General features: G+C 44.0%; 1 protein-coding gene across 3 annotated transcripts; it reads right to left on the bottom strand.

The window, feature by feature from the left end:
- Positions 1 to 6286: 6286 nt before the first annotated feature.
- LOC123764497 (uncharacterized) lies at positions 6287 to 13126 on the bottom strand. Of its 3 annotated transcripts, none has more exons than XM_069314503.1 (6): positions 12970 to 13126; positions 11870 to 11965; positions 10382 to 10705; positions 9515 to 9777; positions 8341 to 8485; positions 6287 to 7553 (listed from the first exon to the last, which is right to left on the bottom strand). In XM_069314503.1, exons 1-6 carry the CDS (start codon positions 13064 to 13066, stop codon positions 7387 to 7389), a joined length of 1092 nt encoding a protein of 363 aa, XP_069170604.1. In that variant the 5' UTR covers positions 13067 to 13126; the 3' UTR covers positions 6287 to 7386. The 3 variants fall into 3 exon arrangements, with proteins under 3 accessions (XP_069170604.1, XP_069170605.1, XP_069170606.1); XM_069314504.1 differs by having other exon boundaries at positions 11870 to 11962; positions 12970 to 13081; XM_069314505.1 differs by lacking the exon at positions 12970 to 13126 and adding an exon at positions 12205 to 12241.
- Positions 13127 to 14728: the final 1602 nt, after the last annotated feature.

Raw genomic sequence — 14728 nt, 5'->3', positions numbered from 1 at the left:
ATTCTATTGCCCGGAATAAAATATTTATAGCGATGGGTGTAATTATTGCTACAGATAAGTTGATAGAGAAGTTTGCAATTTTAGGTTGCAAACTTAAAAGTTTTAACTAGTGAAGAGTACAATCAAAATATATAATAAAATAAATAAAAATAAATAATAATAATACAGATGAAAGCCTCACATATTTTGTTCTATGGGGTGTTGTTCACCTGTTCACTCCAGGCACAATTATAATCTGTAGAAATTACTAACAAATATAGATCTTAAAATATAAAAACGCATTTATGCATATATATATATATATATATATATATATATATATATATATATATATATATATATATATATATAACACACGCCAAGTTGTATATATATATATATATATATATATACAACTTTAGAACACTTTCCCACCAGGAGACTCGAACCCTAGCCAGCACAGAAGCCTTCCAGCAACTGGCATAACAGGTACGCCTTAACAGGTATGCCAGTTGCTGGAAGGCTTCTGTGCTGGCTAGGGTTCGAGTCTCCTGGTGGGAAAGTGTTCTAAAGTTGTATACTTGACTCTCGTGTTTAGGAGAGTTGTGCCATATATATATATATATATATATATATATATATATATATATATATATATATATATATATATATATATATATATATATATATATATATAAGGTTTCATAACGTCAGGAAATCGTCGCACTAAAGTGCCCGCATCCTAACCTACCAGAGGACCCAAAACAGAAAACGTGAAGTGTCAATTTTGCGAGCCGCTTCCATTTTCTAGTACGACGATTTTTGGCCTTAAGGTAGAGTGTATATACGTCAAAATACGACGTTCTATTAGAAGAACGGGTCGTTCGCCCTGCCTGGGCCTGCGACCTGGTCTCTCATTCACTCTAAGCCAAATGAGAGAGATAAGACTAGGTAGAGAGCGAATCATTGTGGGAAAAAAAGAGTGATCTGAGAGTGAGAGAGTCGCCATGAATGAGAATGTGGTCTAACACACTCCTCCTTCTCTCGTTCCTTCACCTGGCTCTGGCTTCGACTTGAAACAGTGACGTGTATGATGGTTCCACGTTAGCCATTAAGCGGGTTGTGTGTGTGTATATATATAGCGATTATCTCTTTCTAATGATCGTATTCTATCGAAATATTGCCGGAACAACCGTGGACATTTTCAAGAGGAAACTAGATTTATTCCTCAAAGGAGTGCCGGACCAACCGGGCTGTGGTTGTTATGTGGGCCTGCGGGCCGCTCCAAGCAACAGCCTGGTGGACCAAACTCTCACAAGTCAAGCCTGGCCTCGGGCCGGGCTTGGGGAGTAGAAGAACTCCCAGAACCCCATCAACCAGGTATATGTGGGCCTGCGGGCCGCTCCAAGCAACAGCCTGGTGGACCAAACTCTCACAAGTCAAGCCTGGCCTCGGGCCGGGCTTGGGGAGTAGAAGAACTCCCAGAACCCCATCAACCAGGTATTCCCATTGGTGTTTATCGCCAGGGCAGCGAGGTGTGGCAGGAATGAGGATTCCGATGTCTCTTCCCCGTGTAGATGAAGACGTTAATTCACAGGTTGCAGGTACAGGAATTGAAGGGAGTGGGAGTGATTGTCGTAAAAGTAAAGGGGGAGTAATCCCCCCTAACCATGCCCCCCCTTCCCCCCTACAATTGGCCTCCCTGGGGTGGTGGGGGACATGACGAGAGTGAGAGCTCTCGAGAGTGAGAGTTCCCGAGAGTGAGAGCTCTATAAAGTAACAAAGTACCATCACAGGAAACATTGAAAAGTCGATTTTTTTTCAACTTTAGTAATATTTTTAGGAACTAAATATAATATTTATATTTCTACATATTAATTTGTGTCGTAATGTTGCGTGCTCAGAGTAAAATATTTATTGCAAAACAATATATATAACATATTGCAAAACATTTATTGAGGAGGGACGACGACGTTTCGGTCCGTCCTGGACCATTCTCAAGTCGATTCTCAAGTCACAATCGACTTGAGAATGGTCCAGGACGGACCGAAACGTCGTCGTCCCTTCACCTTCTAGTGTGTGATCTGGTCAACATACTTTAGCCACGTTATTGTGACTCATCGTCTGCATTTATTGAGGAGTTTGTGTTAATCCAATTTATAAAAAAAGGCAAAATTAGGCAGGAAAAGGTAAAAAACTTTTTCAAAGATGTTTGACTTTCATTCTTTACTCGTATGATATTCAAGAACGTCATATACATACATGCATTCTTCCGTATACCCATAGAGTTATCTTGAGGTTATCTTGAGATGATTTCGGGGCTTTAGTGTCCCCGCGGTCCGGTCCTCGACCAGGCCTCCACCCCCAGGAAGCAGCCCGTGACAGCTGACTAACACCCAGGTACCTATTTTACTGCTAGGTAACAGGGGCATAGGGTGAAAGAAACTCTGCCCATTGTTTCTCGCCGGCGCCTGGGATCGAACCCAGGACCACAGGATCATAAGTCCAGCGTGCTGTCCGCTCGGCCGACCGGCTCCCGGAGTTTACAGGTATGTATAAAATATATTAGAGATATATTACCGTGAGTTTAACATTACCCCGGGATCTGCAGTCAGATTCACGAAGCGGTTACGCAAGCACTTACGAACGTGTACATCTTTCCTCAGTCTTTGACGGCTTTGGTTACATTTATTAAACAGTTTACAAGCATGAAAACTTGCCAATCAACTGTTGTTATTGTTATAAACAGCCTCCTGGTGCTTCGGAGCTCATTAACGGTTTAATAATTGTAAACAAAGCCGCCAAAGATTGAGAAAAGATGAACAGGTTCGTAAGTGTTTGCTTAAGTGCTTTCGGGAATCTGGCCCCAGGTCGGGAGGAAATAGTCCAGGAGAAACAGGAAGGGTACGACAGCAGAACGCTTGAAGTCGTACGGTAGGTAGCCGACGGTCACCTGACGCCTCTGTTCACCTAGTTGTTAATAGATACCCCCTGTAGTTAGGCAATACTTGTGGGCTGCAGCTAGAGAAGAATATCAGTAGCTGGCTTCAGGTTATCTCAACAGGCTTAATATATTTCCAGTCGCTGGCTATGGGAAACTATAAGGTGAACTATAGGTACACTTAGCAATTACTTTTGTTACTCCATAAAACAATTTTCTGTGTTTTAACTCATTTTCTATTATCAACGTTCTCGGTATGATAGACTAAAGTATTCTAAGTTGTGCACTGAGTTGATGACAATACAATACAATACAATTTTATTTAGGTAAGGTACATACATACAATAAATATTTACAAGGATTGTTTGACTTATCGGTAGAGCTAGTACATACAATGCCTAAAGCCACTATTACGCAAAGCGTTTCGGGCATGACAATTTCGACTTTCGGGCATGACAATACATTAATTCATTGTGTCGGGGGACAGACAGCCGGAGTGTATTCATACACATTAGGCTTTTATCGAAGTCCCTCTCCCCTCTAGGGGCGAATTTCTGACCCCACCCAGGATGCAACCCCACAACAAACTAACTAACTCCTCTGTAGCCTCTGTTTAACTCAACAGTAAAATGTGTACTTGGTTGTAACAACGATTCTTCGCGGCGGGGATCGTATTCCAGGGACCTGCCCGAAACGCTACGCGTACTAGTGGCTGTACAAGAATGTAACAACTCTTGTATATATCTCAAAAAAAATCCTGGGGTACCTACTGGAATTATGGGGACTCCTGGTTCACCCTTGACAACCAGCGAACGTCTGGTCGCCTCCTCCACCTGGGGGCCGCGTTCTGTTTTCGCGATTTTGGATTTGTTACTGCCGTTTGGCATTCCTCTTCAACGTTCCGAATTGAACGACGCCTTGCGCACATATCGCCTTGGGTCACATTCTGGTTGATAGATTTTTAACGTTTTCTGGCTGGTTCTCCCGGCGGGGTGACGGTGTCCGGCGCCGGCTTGGCCGAGAGGTGCCGGGAGCTGGTGGGGTCTTAGTGGGCTCCCGGTGGGCCCTCAGCCGTGGTGGGCGGCTAGCTTATGCTCTGCTGGAGGGCACCGGGTGTCTTATGGGTTTTAGTTGGGAGCCGAGTATTTGGTTTTGCTGCTTAGTGTTCTGTGTTGGGGCGGGGACGGAGCTTGTCGCCTTGAGGGACTCCTGGAGCTCCCCAATCATCTGCCCGAGTTTCTCTACAGCGAGGCATATTAGTTTCTTGTGATATGCGTCATTCGTTTCGCCAATAGGATTTGCATTTAAGCCTTTACGGGTACGCCGGGGCGCACCCGATCCCACGATCGTCGTCGCCCCTTAATTCAAAACAATAACAACAACTAAAATTATGAATTACTGCGAGGTGAACAGTGCATTAGGTGATAGGAAATGCGTCCAATTATTTTTATTCCGCCCGGAACTCGAGCCGGAAATTTTCGTTTGTGAGTCGAGAATGAAGCCGACTGTACTACCATCCATTACGGTATTTAATCCCAAAGTAATTGAGCAACGCGAACATTGGTCAGCGAAGTCCAGAAAGGCCCCGGGTTCGATCCACGAGCGGAGGTAGAGGATCAAACCCGGGGGGTGGGGGCAGGATATTTTTGTTACACCTAATGCCTCTGTTCACTTTCATGTTCATAGCAAACGGCGCCTTCCGTTCGTATGCGCAGCGTTTCATTCGCCAGCAGTATGTAAACAACAGAGCGGGTGGAGTGTCCAAGCCCGCCACGCTTGGACGCTGCTAGTCATGTATGCATAAGTATTAAAGTCAGTAACCAAAGCAATGAGAATTATCAATCGACTTGAGAAATAAATAAATAAATAAATATGTTGGTAGCCTTTGTATAGTATGTTGGCAGCCCTTGTACAGTATGTTAGCAGCCCTTGTATAGTATGTTGACCAGACCACACAATAGAAGGTGAAGGGACGAGGCCGTTTCGGTCCGTCCTGGACCATTCTCAAGTCGATTGGTCTTGAGAATGGTCCAGGACGGACCGAAACGTCGTCGTCCCTTCACCTTCTAGTGTGTGGTCTGGTCAAATCAAGCAATGGCTTTACATCAACCCAACAGCCAAAGCCATCCATGGCAACACAGAACACCACATTCACCTACACATGAACAGGTAGGTGAACAGGTATACCTGTTCAGGTGTAGGTGAAACAGAACAGGTGTAGGTGAACGTCAGCTACCTCCACCGTCGGTAAACTCGGGTATCTGGGAATTAGGCTACAGTTGTGGGTTGGTTCATTGGGAAAGTTACTGGCTGACTTCCGGAAAAAATAAAATGGGTTCCCCACATAAAAAGTTCTCTGGGGGGAGATCTCTGAAAAACCTAGCAACAAGCTAGGTATGGAGGCCTGGTCGAGGACTGGGCCGCGGGGACACTAAAAAGCCCCGAAATCATCTCAAGAGATCTCAAGAAGCTACTTGTCTTTCACCATGGAAAGCATCATCCACTGCTTATTAAGCCTCGATGTATCTACAAATATTAATCTACAGCCCCAAAAACGCGTTCACAAACATGTCTAGCCTGCGCTTGAAACACATTAAAAATGGGGAATTGCTGAATTAACCCGGTTATTTGTTTTATAATCTAACCTCCCTATTTCCCTACCAATATTCTCCCCACGTCTTCCCTGAATCAAATGTTATATAATTTCCATCCTGTGAGACCTCGATGGGGGAAATGTTAACAAATATTTGTTCGTGTTATTTTTAATGTAATCTTGAACATCAGAACGTCGTATTTGTTTAAGGAAAATTCCAGAGTATCCTACTTGAAATCTTTGCCACTGGCATCCTGTGTATATCTTGCTTATCGCTACGGTAAAGGTTCTGCTTTTTCTGGCTTCCTTTATCTTTCATATGCACTCTCTTCCTCTCTCTCTCTTTCTCTCTCCCTCTCTCTCTCTCTCTCTCTCTCTCTCTCTCTCTCTCTCTCTCTCTCTCTCTCTCTCTCTCTCTCTCTCTCTCTCTGTCTCTCTCTCTCTCTCTCTCTCTCTCTCTCTCTGTCTCTCTCTCTCTCTCTCTCTCACCATACCCCACAGTCCTCTGGACCAATATTCCTTCCCTGTCTTCTAGGAACCACAAGGTACATGAACTTCATAAGAGGACTGACAGGGATATAAGGAAAGACTTCCATCGGGAGAACAACACATTAGTAAGGACAGCTTACAAGCTGCCCTGAACTTCGCACAAATAAACAGTGCCACAAAGACACATCCGCAGTAGATACGAGGATGACCCTTGACCTCTCACAGTCTCCGCTAACGTGTCAGTTCACAGCATATTACCAGAATAATAATTATGATAATAATAATAATAATTCTCATTTTTATTTGCAAGAAGGTACAATGGGTTAGTGAGATTTATAAGAGCAAGAAGGTACAATGGGTTAGTGAGATTTATAAGAGCAAGAAGGTACAATGGGTTAGTGAGATTTATAAGACTGGTATTTATACATTCATGCAAAGCCACTAACACGCATAGCGTTTCGGGCAGGTCCTTAATCTAACATATCAGGTAATTATTACCATATCAGTACTAAATGATAGATCACGAAATATATGTAATAAACTTCTAATAGATATGTCACTCCATATCATGCAGTATGTTGTATCACGTTGTATGTGGACCAACTAAACTAACATGTGATAGTGATAATATATGCATTAATAATACAATAGTTAACAAGGAGATATAAGATAAATGTCTTTACTAATCAGTTCAAGACACTTTCTACACTGTACAGTGTCTCGTCCAACACTGGGAAACATCCCAACAAATTACACTCATAATACTCGAACTTCCCACTGAGAAAATAAGTTTGTTTTCGTAATAAAGTTCATTGGAATCTCACTCGTTCGGTAGACCTGGTTTACTGGACGTTTGTGGGTTGTTACCACACGAGGCATAAACTGGCTTTACTACATGAGTAAGGCCAGTTTATTACGTTACTATATGGGGCCATTTACGTTACTATATGGGGCCATTTACGTTACTATATGGGGGATACACTGGTGTTACCAAATGGGACATTGACTGGCCTAACCACATGGGGCATACACTAGCATTACCATGTGAAGCATTCACTGGTGTTACCAAATGGGACATACACTGGCTAAACCCTTTGGGGTTTAGCCATAGGGTTTAGCCACATCTGACGTTATCCTAGGACATAATATAGCATTTAGCCATCGTGTTAAGTGCTTTCTTTTGGTAACTTATTCTCCACTGCTGAGTATATTCTGAAGGTTTTTCATTCATTGTTTCTAAATTATTGGTGTGTTCTGATCCTCCTTTGTTTTGTCTTCGTGTCTCGTATCTTCACGCTGTGAGGAACATGTCGATCTTGTGGACGTTGAACAGTCATCTCTGTGTCCTCTTCCACTCGCTCCATGACAGGGCGTCCAGGCTACTTTACTGACGCCTCGGCACAAAGGAATCCTCATCTAGAGTTTCTTGAAGATGGTGCAGAGGAAGAAGGCAATGTTGAGAGCATCGAAGACAGTTAAGACAATCAAGAAGATGGTGGCGCTGATGAGCCAGGGTGAGTCGTTCCCAGGGTGTTGAGTCGGCTGGTTCACCTGCAGGGGTTAAGGAGGAATATGTTAGTTGTTGCTATATTACAGCTGGGGAATGATATATTATATGGGGATTTTTTTTTAAATATGCTTATCTCCAAAACTATGACAAGAGAGGTGTTTCATTCACGTGCAGCCTGTACTGTGGATACACCTTAATCAACTTGCTAAAATCGCCTAACCAGTCTAGTCAAGGCTAAACAATGTACAATACCTAGCTAAGTAAGTAACCCAATCTAATTAAGATGTAATTATAAAACTAATTTGTTTGCCTTGAATACAAATTTAACCAAATTGATCAGTTCCCTTTGCACTTAATTAGCGGAGTGTTCCCTCCCTTGACTGTCTCCAGTCTCTACCATCACCCTAGACCTCCACCATCACCCTAGTACCCACCATCACCCTAGTCCTCCACCATCACCCTAGACCTCCACCATCACCCTAGTACCCACCATCACCCTAGTCCTCCACCATCACCCTAGACCTCCACCATCACCCTAGTACCCACCATCACCCTAGTCCTCCACCATCACCCTAGACCTCCACCATCACCCTAGGCCCCACCATCACCCTAGACCCCACCTCCACCTAAACTCAAACTTTCCGCAACATCCTCCCTTGTGGGGGGGTGATGTCTTCCTCTCTCACTCCCCTACCCTTGTATCTCCCTCTCTCACCCAAGTTACTTATCTTAGCCTACTCTGCCCACACCAAATGTCACTCTTCCAATTCTTGCATTTTGCTGGTTGCTCCGTGAAGGTTACAGTAGTATTGTGGGTGGGAACCTCACCATTAGCTGGAGCTGTGCCTGTGGTGCAGCTGCCGATACACTGGGCGATGTACACTGGTCCACGCGGAACATTCAGGTGGAACTTGAAGTCCCTGGCTCCCTGGTACGTGATGTTGTCCAGGTGGCGTCCCTCGGCGTCCAGGACCTGTAAGACACGGAACCCACAAGTCTGGTCATTGTTGTGACTTTCACAATGTTTCCAGTTTTGTCGTTATAACAACAACACTTTTGTGTTTGTTGATGTAAACACGCGGTATCTGCTTTGTTGTTGTTGTTTAAGTGCCCCAGGCAAGTGATGTGGTCTTGAGATGCTGGATAATAACACAACTTCATTACACCTTCACTGTCAAGAACTTGCTATTCTCCACAGTCGTCCAAGAACAGTATATGAAGCACTTGGTTCTTCGGCGTGATCCACAGATCACGACGAAGATAAAATATCTGAAAATATTTTAATCTTCATGTAAGTAATATAATTATTACCTCTCTGTCTGCTGGAAGTTTATAGTTAGAGATCTTAAGAGTGACAATCAGGAATAATTCAAGATGGGCTGCAGAGTTGGTGCTACTCTGGTAACATTAAGTAACAACCGAACTAGGTGCAATCAGGAGAGTGATCCCAAGACAGAAGCAAGTGGGCTGTAATACTTGCTCAGTGATGACCAGAAGTATAGCCAAGTGTTCCACATTCCTTGTTCTACCGACCCAAGAGTTTCCGAGTTTTAATAAAGTTTTGGGTGTTCCAGCTAATGTTACTTTGGTGCTATTACTCTGGAGTGGGGTTGGTAAGCATTCAGCTCGGGTGAGAATTGAAGGGAACTGACATAGCTTTGTTGTTTAAGGGTGGAGACACCAGAGTGTGTCACTGGTGTCGACACCAGTGACACACTTGGTGTCGACACCAGTGACACACTTCCTGTAGACACCAGTGTGTCTACAGCAAGAGAGAAATGAGCTCGGGGAATGAGTATGGGGGTGCCCCTCTCCCTCTCTGAAAGGGAGATATTCTTCCATAGATTGTGTGTGTGTGTGTGTGTGTGTGTGTGTGTGTGTGTGTGTGTGTGTGTGTGTGTGTGTGTGTGTGTGTGTGTGTCTGTGTGTCTGTGAGGTGTGTATGTGTGTGTGTGTGTGTGTTACCCCCGGTGTAGCCACGAAGCCAGTATCAACTGTTTACCTCAACGTTGTGGTCCTCGAACAAAAACTTGAGGGTGACGGGTGAATTGCCCCTCAGATCGCCACAGTCGCTCTCCGTCTCTTCGCCAACTACTGCCAGGCCGGAGCCGCTGGTGTTCCAACACAGAGTCCTCATGTTTCCTGATACTGAGAACTTCACTTTTGTGTCCAATATTGACGTCAGAACCAAGGTCTCCTCTTTTCCAGACGAAGGAATTCGTACACCAGGCCACACAAAGGTTGAGAGCTCTCTGATTGGCCAGCCTGGAGATAAAAAGTATCTGTATATACGACTAGAGACTGGAAAATATTATGAGAATTGTTAGAAAATAAGGTAACTCATATTTTGAGTGACTGGCGTTACTTCACCAGTTCGGTAACTCGTCCTTCCTTAACGAGGTATTACGCTCTCAAAATGAGTATGGGGAGCACAAACGCAATATAATGCTCACAAGATGTGTATGGGACACGGCTCACAGGATGAGTATAGGGTGCACAATAAACTACAGCTCCCAGGATGAGTATGGGGTGCACAATAAACTACAGCTCCCAGGATGAGTATGGGGTGCACAATAAACTACAGCTCCCAGGATGAGTATGGGGTGCACAATAAACAAGGCACTTCTAGAGTCAACAATTAGGAGTGATTAAGAGGGCAAGTGATCATATAGAAAGGTCCCCTTCCCGTAGAACAAAATTTTCAGCCCATACAGCGGTTAAATTTTCAATAATAAAATATACTTAATCAGATTATAACATATATTATACCATATCCAACAAGTAAGGTTTTTCGTAGTATATCGCACCGAGTTTGTTTTATTTAAACTTATTTTAAGACCAAACAAGAGAGCAGTAATATAAGACTAACCTTGAGGGCACTGCAGTAGAACATCAGCGTTCAGAATGGTGAAATTCTTGAGAAAAGTGGAGGGGATTTCAATCCTTCCACCAAAATGTGCCCTGTTGTACGTCCGCTGCTGAATCCGTCCCTGTATATACAGCGCCGGATCACCTACTAACTTCACCTCAGCCTGTAACCACTCATGCTGAGCAAGGTTCCCATACTCCATTATGTAATCTTCTACTTTTAAGAAGAACTTTATCTGTAAGTCTTCATCACTAGTTCTTACAAACCAAAACTTAATCGAGTCTTCAAAGGTTGTAATTACCGGGTTCTCCTTGACAACACACTCTGAAACAGTAACGTTAGAGTCTTAGTTCTCAGTCAAGTGGCACTTAAGTCCATATATATAGTAGGTTTAGCATCCTTTTTCTTTAGGGATATTCCTGCGCGGGCCTTAAACCTCTTGCTGGCCCACTTAGTGTTGTTCTATCTGTTGTTGATTCAACTAAAGGAATATTTCTTCTAAATATGTTTCAAATGGAATACCATTCAGTATTATCGGAGCCTCACACCTGTGTCACACCTGTTACAATGTCACACCTGTTACAATGTGTGTCAGATGTGATGGAGGGATTGTTTCGACGCCTCACACCTGTCACACACCTGTCACAGAGCTGAGGGAGGAGGACTAGGACGATGGGGGGGGGTTAAAGCTCAAGCCCCCCCCCCCACCCCAGCTCAGCTCAGCTGTCAGAGTCAAACCTTTCCTCCTGTCAACTGATATTAATGATTCACATACAAATCGCTCCCTAAATGACGTTCCTGCTTCATATTGATAACCATCTGGGGTATCCGGCGGTGCCCGGGTCTACAATACACTCCACATCCTCACTACCATGGCCTGCCTGCCAAATGGTTACAAAAATTGCTTTACGGTATAGCCTGTTACCTTTCTCGGATAAAATAGTATAACGATAAATGTTTCATTGAAACATTTCCCTTTCACATAGGAAGGGAACAACTTATTGATAATCGGGTCTCCCGTAGCTATCGACCCATAACCATCATCGCCCATGGCAGGGCCCAGGAGCTAGAAACCCCATATACCTTATTCCCTTTTTCGTATATGATGGGGAAGCCAGGCAACGTTTGATAAAATTCAGTCAACGGAGACAGAATGCTGAGTGGACGGTCTGATTCACTTTCGAATTTAATAGAATATCGCACTCAAATTCAGACGTTCAGTATTCACTATTTTCTCGTCAAAAGTTTAAACTAAATTCCTTAGAATAAACAATAACATTCAACTAGTTTTCTACAGTGGTCCGCTCTTTTCCTAAAGTAGACAGCTTCCTGTATAGGAAAGTGGACAGTGTCCGGGGCTGTACTTACCGTCACACAGGCAGTGGACAACACAAGGGGACAGTGGACAGTGTCCAGGGCTGTACTTACCGTCACACAGGCAGTGGATAACACAAAGTGGACAGTGACAGTGTCCGAGGCTGTACTTACCATCGTACAGGTGGGAGTCAGGAGGCAAGTGACTCTTCACCACCACCATCACTACCACCATCACCATCACACTGAGCAACATCCTCATCTTCACTGCTGGAAACAATAAATAAATAAATAGCTTTAGTTAACAATTAGTTTTTTGGCATTAATTTTGTTGCATTGTTCTCAAATCTTATTTTTTCCTCATAGCGGACAAGCCATTCTGCGACATGCTGCAAATTCAGTTACGAAGACTGAGACGGAAACATGCATGGGGTCACCTCCATGGCGACGTGCATAGCAATAGTCACTGTCCGTACCTGTTGCTATACTTAGTTGATGACTCGTCGTACCTGTTGCTATACGAGTGTTCATGACTCGTCCGTACCTGTTGCTATACTAGTGTTGATGACTCGTCTGTTGCTGTTGCTATACTAGTGTTGATGACTCGTCTGTTGCTGTTGCTATACTAGTGTTGATGACTCGTCTGTTGCTGTTGCTATACTAGTGTTGATGACTCGTCCGTACCTGTTGCTATACTTAGTTGATGACTCGTCCGTACCTGTTGCTATACTAAGTTGATGACTCGTCCGTACCTGTTGCTATACTAGTGTTGATGACTCGTCTGTTGCTGTTGCTATACTAGTGTTGATGACTCGTCCGTACCTGTTGCTATACTTAGTTGATGACTCGTCCGTACCTGTTGCTATACGTGTTGATGACTCGTCCGTACCTGTTGCTATACGAGTGTTAATGAATCATCCGTTGCTGTTGATAAACAAGTGTTCATGACTCGTCCGTACCTGTTGCTATACTAGTGTTGATGACTCGTCTGTTGCTGTTGCTATACTAGTGTTGATGACTCGTCTGTTGCTGTTGCTATACTAGTGTTGATGACTCGTCTGTTGCTGTTGCTATACTAGTGTTGATGACTCGTCTGTTGCTGTTGCTATACTAGTGTTGATGACTCGTCCGTACCTGTTGCTATACTTGTGTTGATGACTCGTCCGTACCTGTTGCTATACGAGTGTTAATGAATCGTCCGTACCTGTTGCTATACTAGTGTTGATGACTCGTCCGTACCTGTTGCTATACTAGTGTTGATGACTCGTCCGTACCTGTTGCTATACCAGTGGAGGTATAACAGTGAAGCTTCCAGCTCTCCCTCTCTCTGCCTTGGTAAAGCAGGGAATGAGAGACCCGCGCGAGAGGCATCAGTAGCCGTCGGAGGATATCATCATGTTACGTACGTGTTAAAGGTCACGACTTACGTCTTAAGAGTTTGGTTTTTGTTGTTAAGCTTCATTATAATGAATATCGTATCGTATTTTGCATATATTGATATTCAAAGCTACTTGTTTAATGTATACCAAGGTAAACCATCATTTCCTCCTGTTAACTAGATTATTACTACATTGGGGTCTGTGTGTATTCTACGATGAGGGTTGTCTGAATACTACAGTGAGTTCTTCCTGTATACTAGAGCGATGCTTGCCTGTACACCACAGTAATGGCTACCAACATACTTAAACACTAGCAACGCGAGTCGTCAATGAAGGGTTTCCATTGTATTGCAGCGAAGGATGCAAACATATTACACAAGGGCTGCCAACATACTGTACAAGGGCTGCCAACATACTGTACAAGGGCTGTCAACATACTATGCAAAGGCTACCAACATATTTATTTATTTTTTTATATACAAGAAGTTACATTGGGGGGTTAACAGAGAATATAGAAAATAAGTTGAATTAATATTCTTGTAAAGTCACTAGTACGAATAGCGTTTCGGGCAAGTCCTTAAACCAACAGAAATTTTTTTGATAAATTAACAGTAAAATTGATAAAAAATGTTAGCAGGTATTAGGTATTTAACATTCTATACAAGGGCTGCCATATACAGCTACAGAGGTGCCGGTCGGCCGAGCGGACAGCACGCTGGACTTGTGATCCTGTGGTCCTGGGTTCGATCCCAGGCGCCGGCGAGAAACAATGGGCAGAGTTTCTTTCACCCTATGCCCCCTGTTACCTAGCAGTAAAATAGGTACCTGGGTGTTAGTCAGCTGTCACGGGCTGCTTCCTGGGGGTGGAGGCCTGGTCGAGGACCGGGCCGCGGGGACACTAAAAAGCCCCGAAATCATCTCAAGATAACCTCAAGAAAATACAGCAAAAGTCCCTCTGCTCTAGACAACAGAAGGACTATCTACATACTACGAAAGGGTTGCCCACATATTACAGAGGCGCTGCCATCATATATAACAACAACATATTGCAAAGGTGCTACCAAAAAAAACTACTGAAAGATTGAAAACCCACAACACGACTTTTCCCCCCACATAAATTTTATTTAGGCACGTATCTGTCACAAAATTATTATTTACCGTACAAAAATATGTAAACAAATTCTTGATAACAATTCATAACAATAATGTTAATTATTAAATAACAAGAGAAAATAATAACTGCATAATAGCTACGCAAAGATTGATATTACGTCAACGTCGAGCCGGAATAACTACTCCGTGGCAATCTCTTCCCCCGTAACTACCACTGGGCGGTAACTAACGACACAGCCATAGGGGAACAAGAACTGCCCCGCTCCTGTGCCAGGTAAGTCCACTACGGGCTCACCATAGCCCGTGCTACTTGCCCCGCTCCTGTGCCAGGTAAGTCCACTACGGGCTCACCATAGCCCGTGCTACTTGCCCCGCTCCTGTGCCAGGTAAGTCCACTACGGGCTCACCATAGTCCGTGCTACTTGCCCCGCTCCTGTGCCAGGTAAGTCCACTGGGGGCTCACCATAGCCCGTGCTACTTGCCCCGCTCCTGTGCCAGGTAAGTCCACTACGGGCTCACCATAGTCCGTGCTACTTGCCCC

Source organism: Procambarus clarkii, chromosome 79, assembly GCF_040958095.1.
Source record: "Procambarus clarkii isolate CNS0578487 chromosome 79, FALCON_Pclarkii_2.0, whole genome shotgun sequence".
NCBI classification, from domain to species: domain Eukaryota; kingdom Metazoa; phylum Arthropoda; class Malacostraca; order Decapoda; family Cambaridae; genus Procambarus; species Procambarus clarkii.
This window is presented reverse-complemented; position numbering and strand designations above follow the sequence as displayed.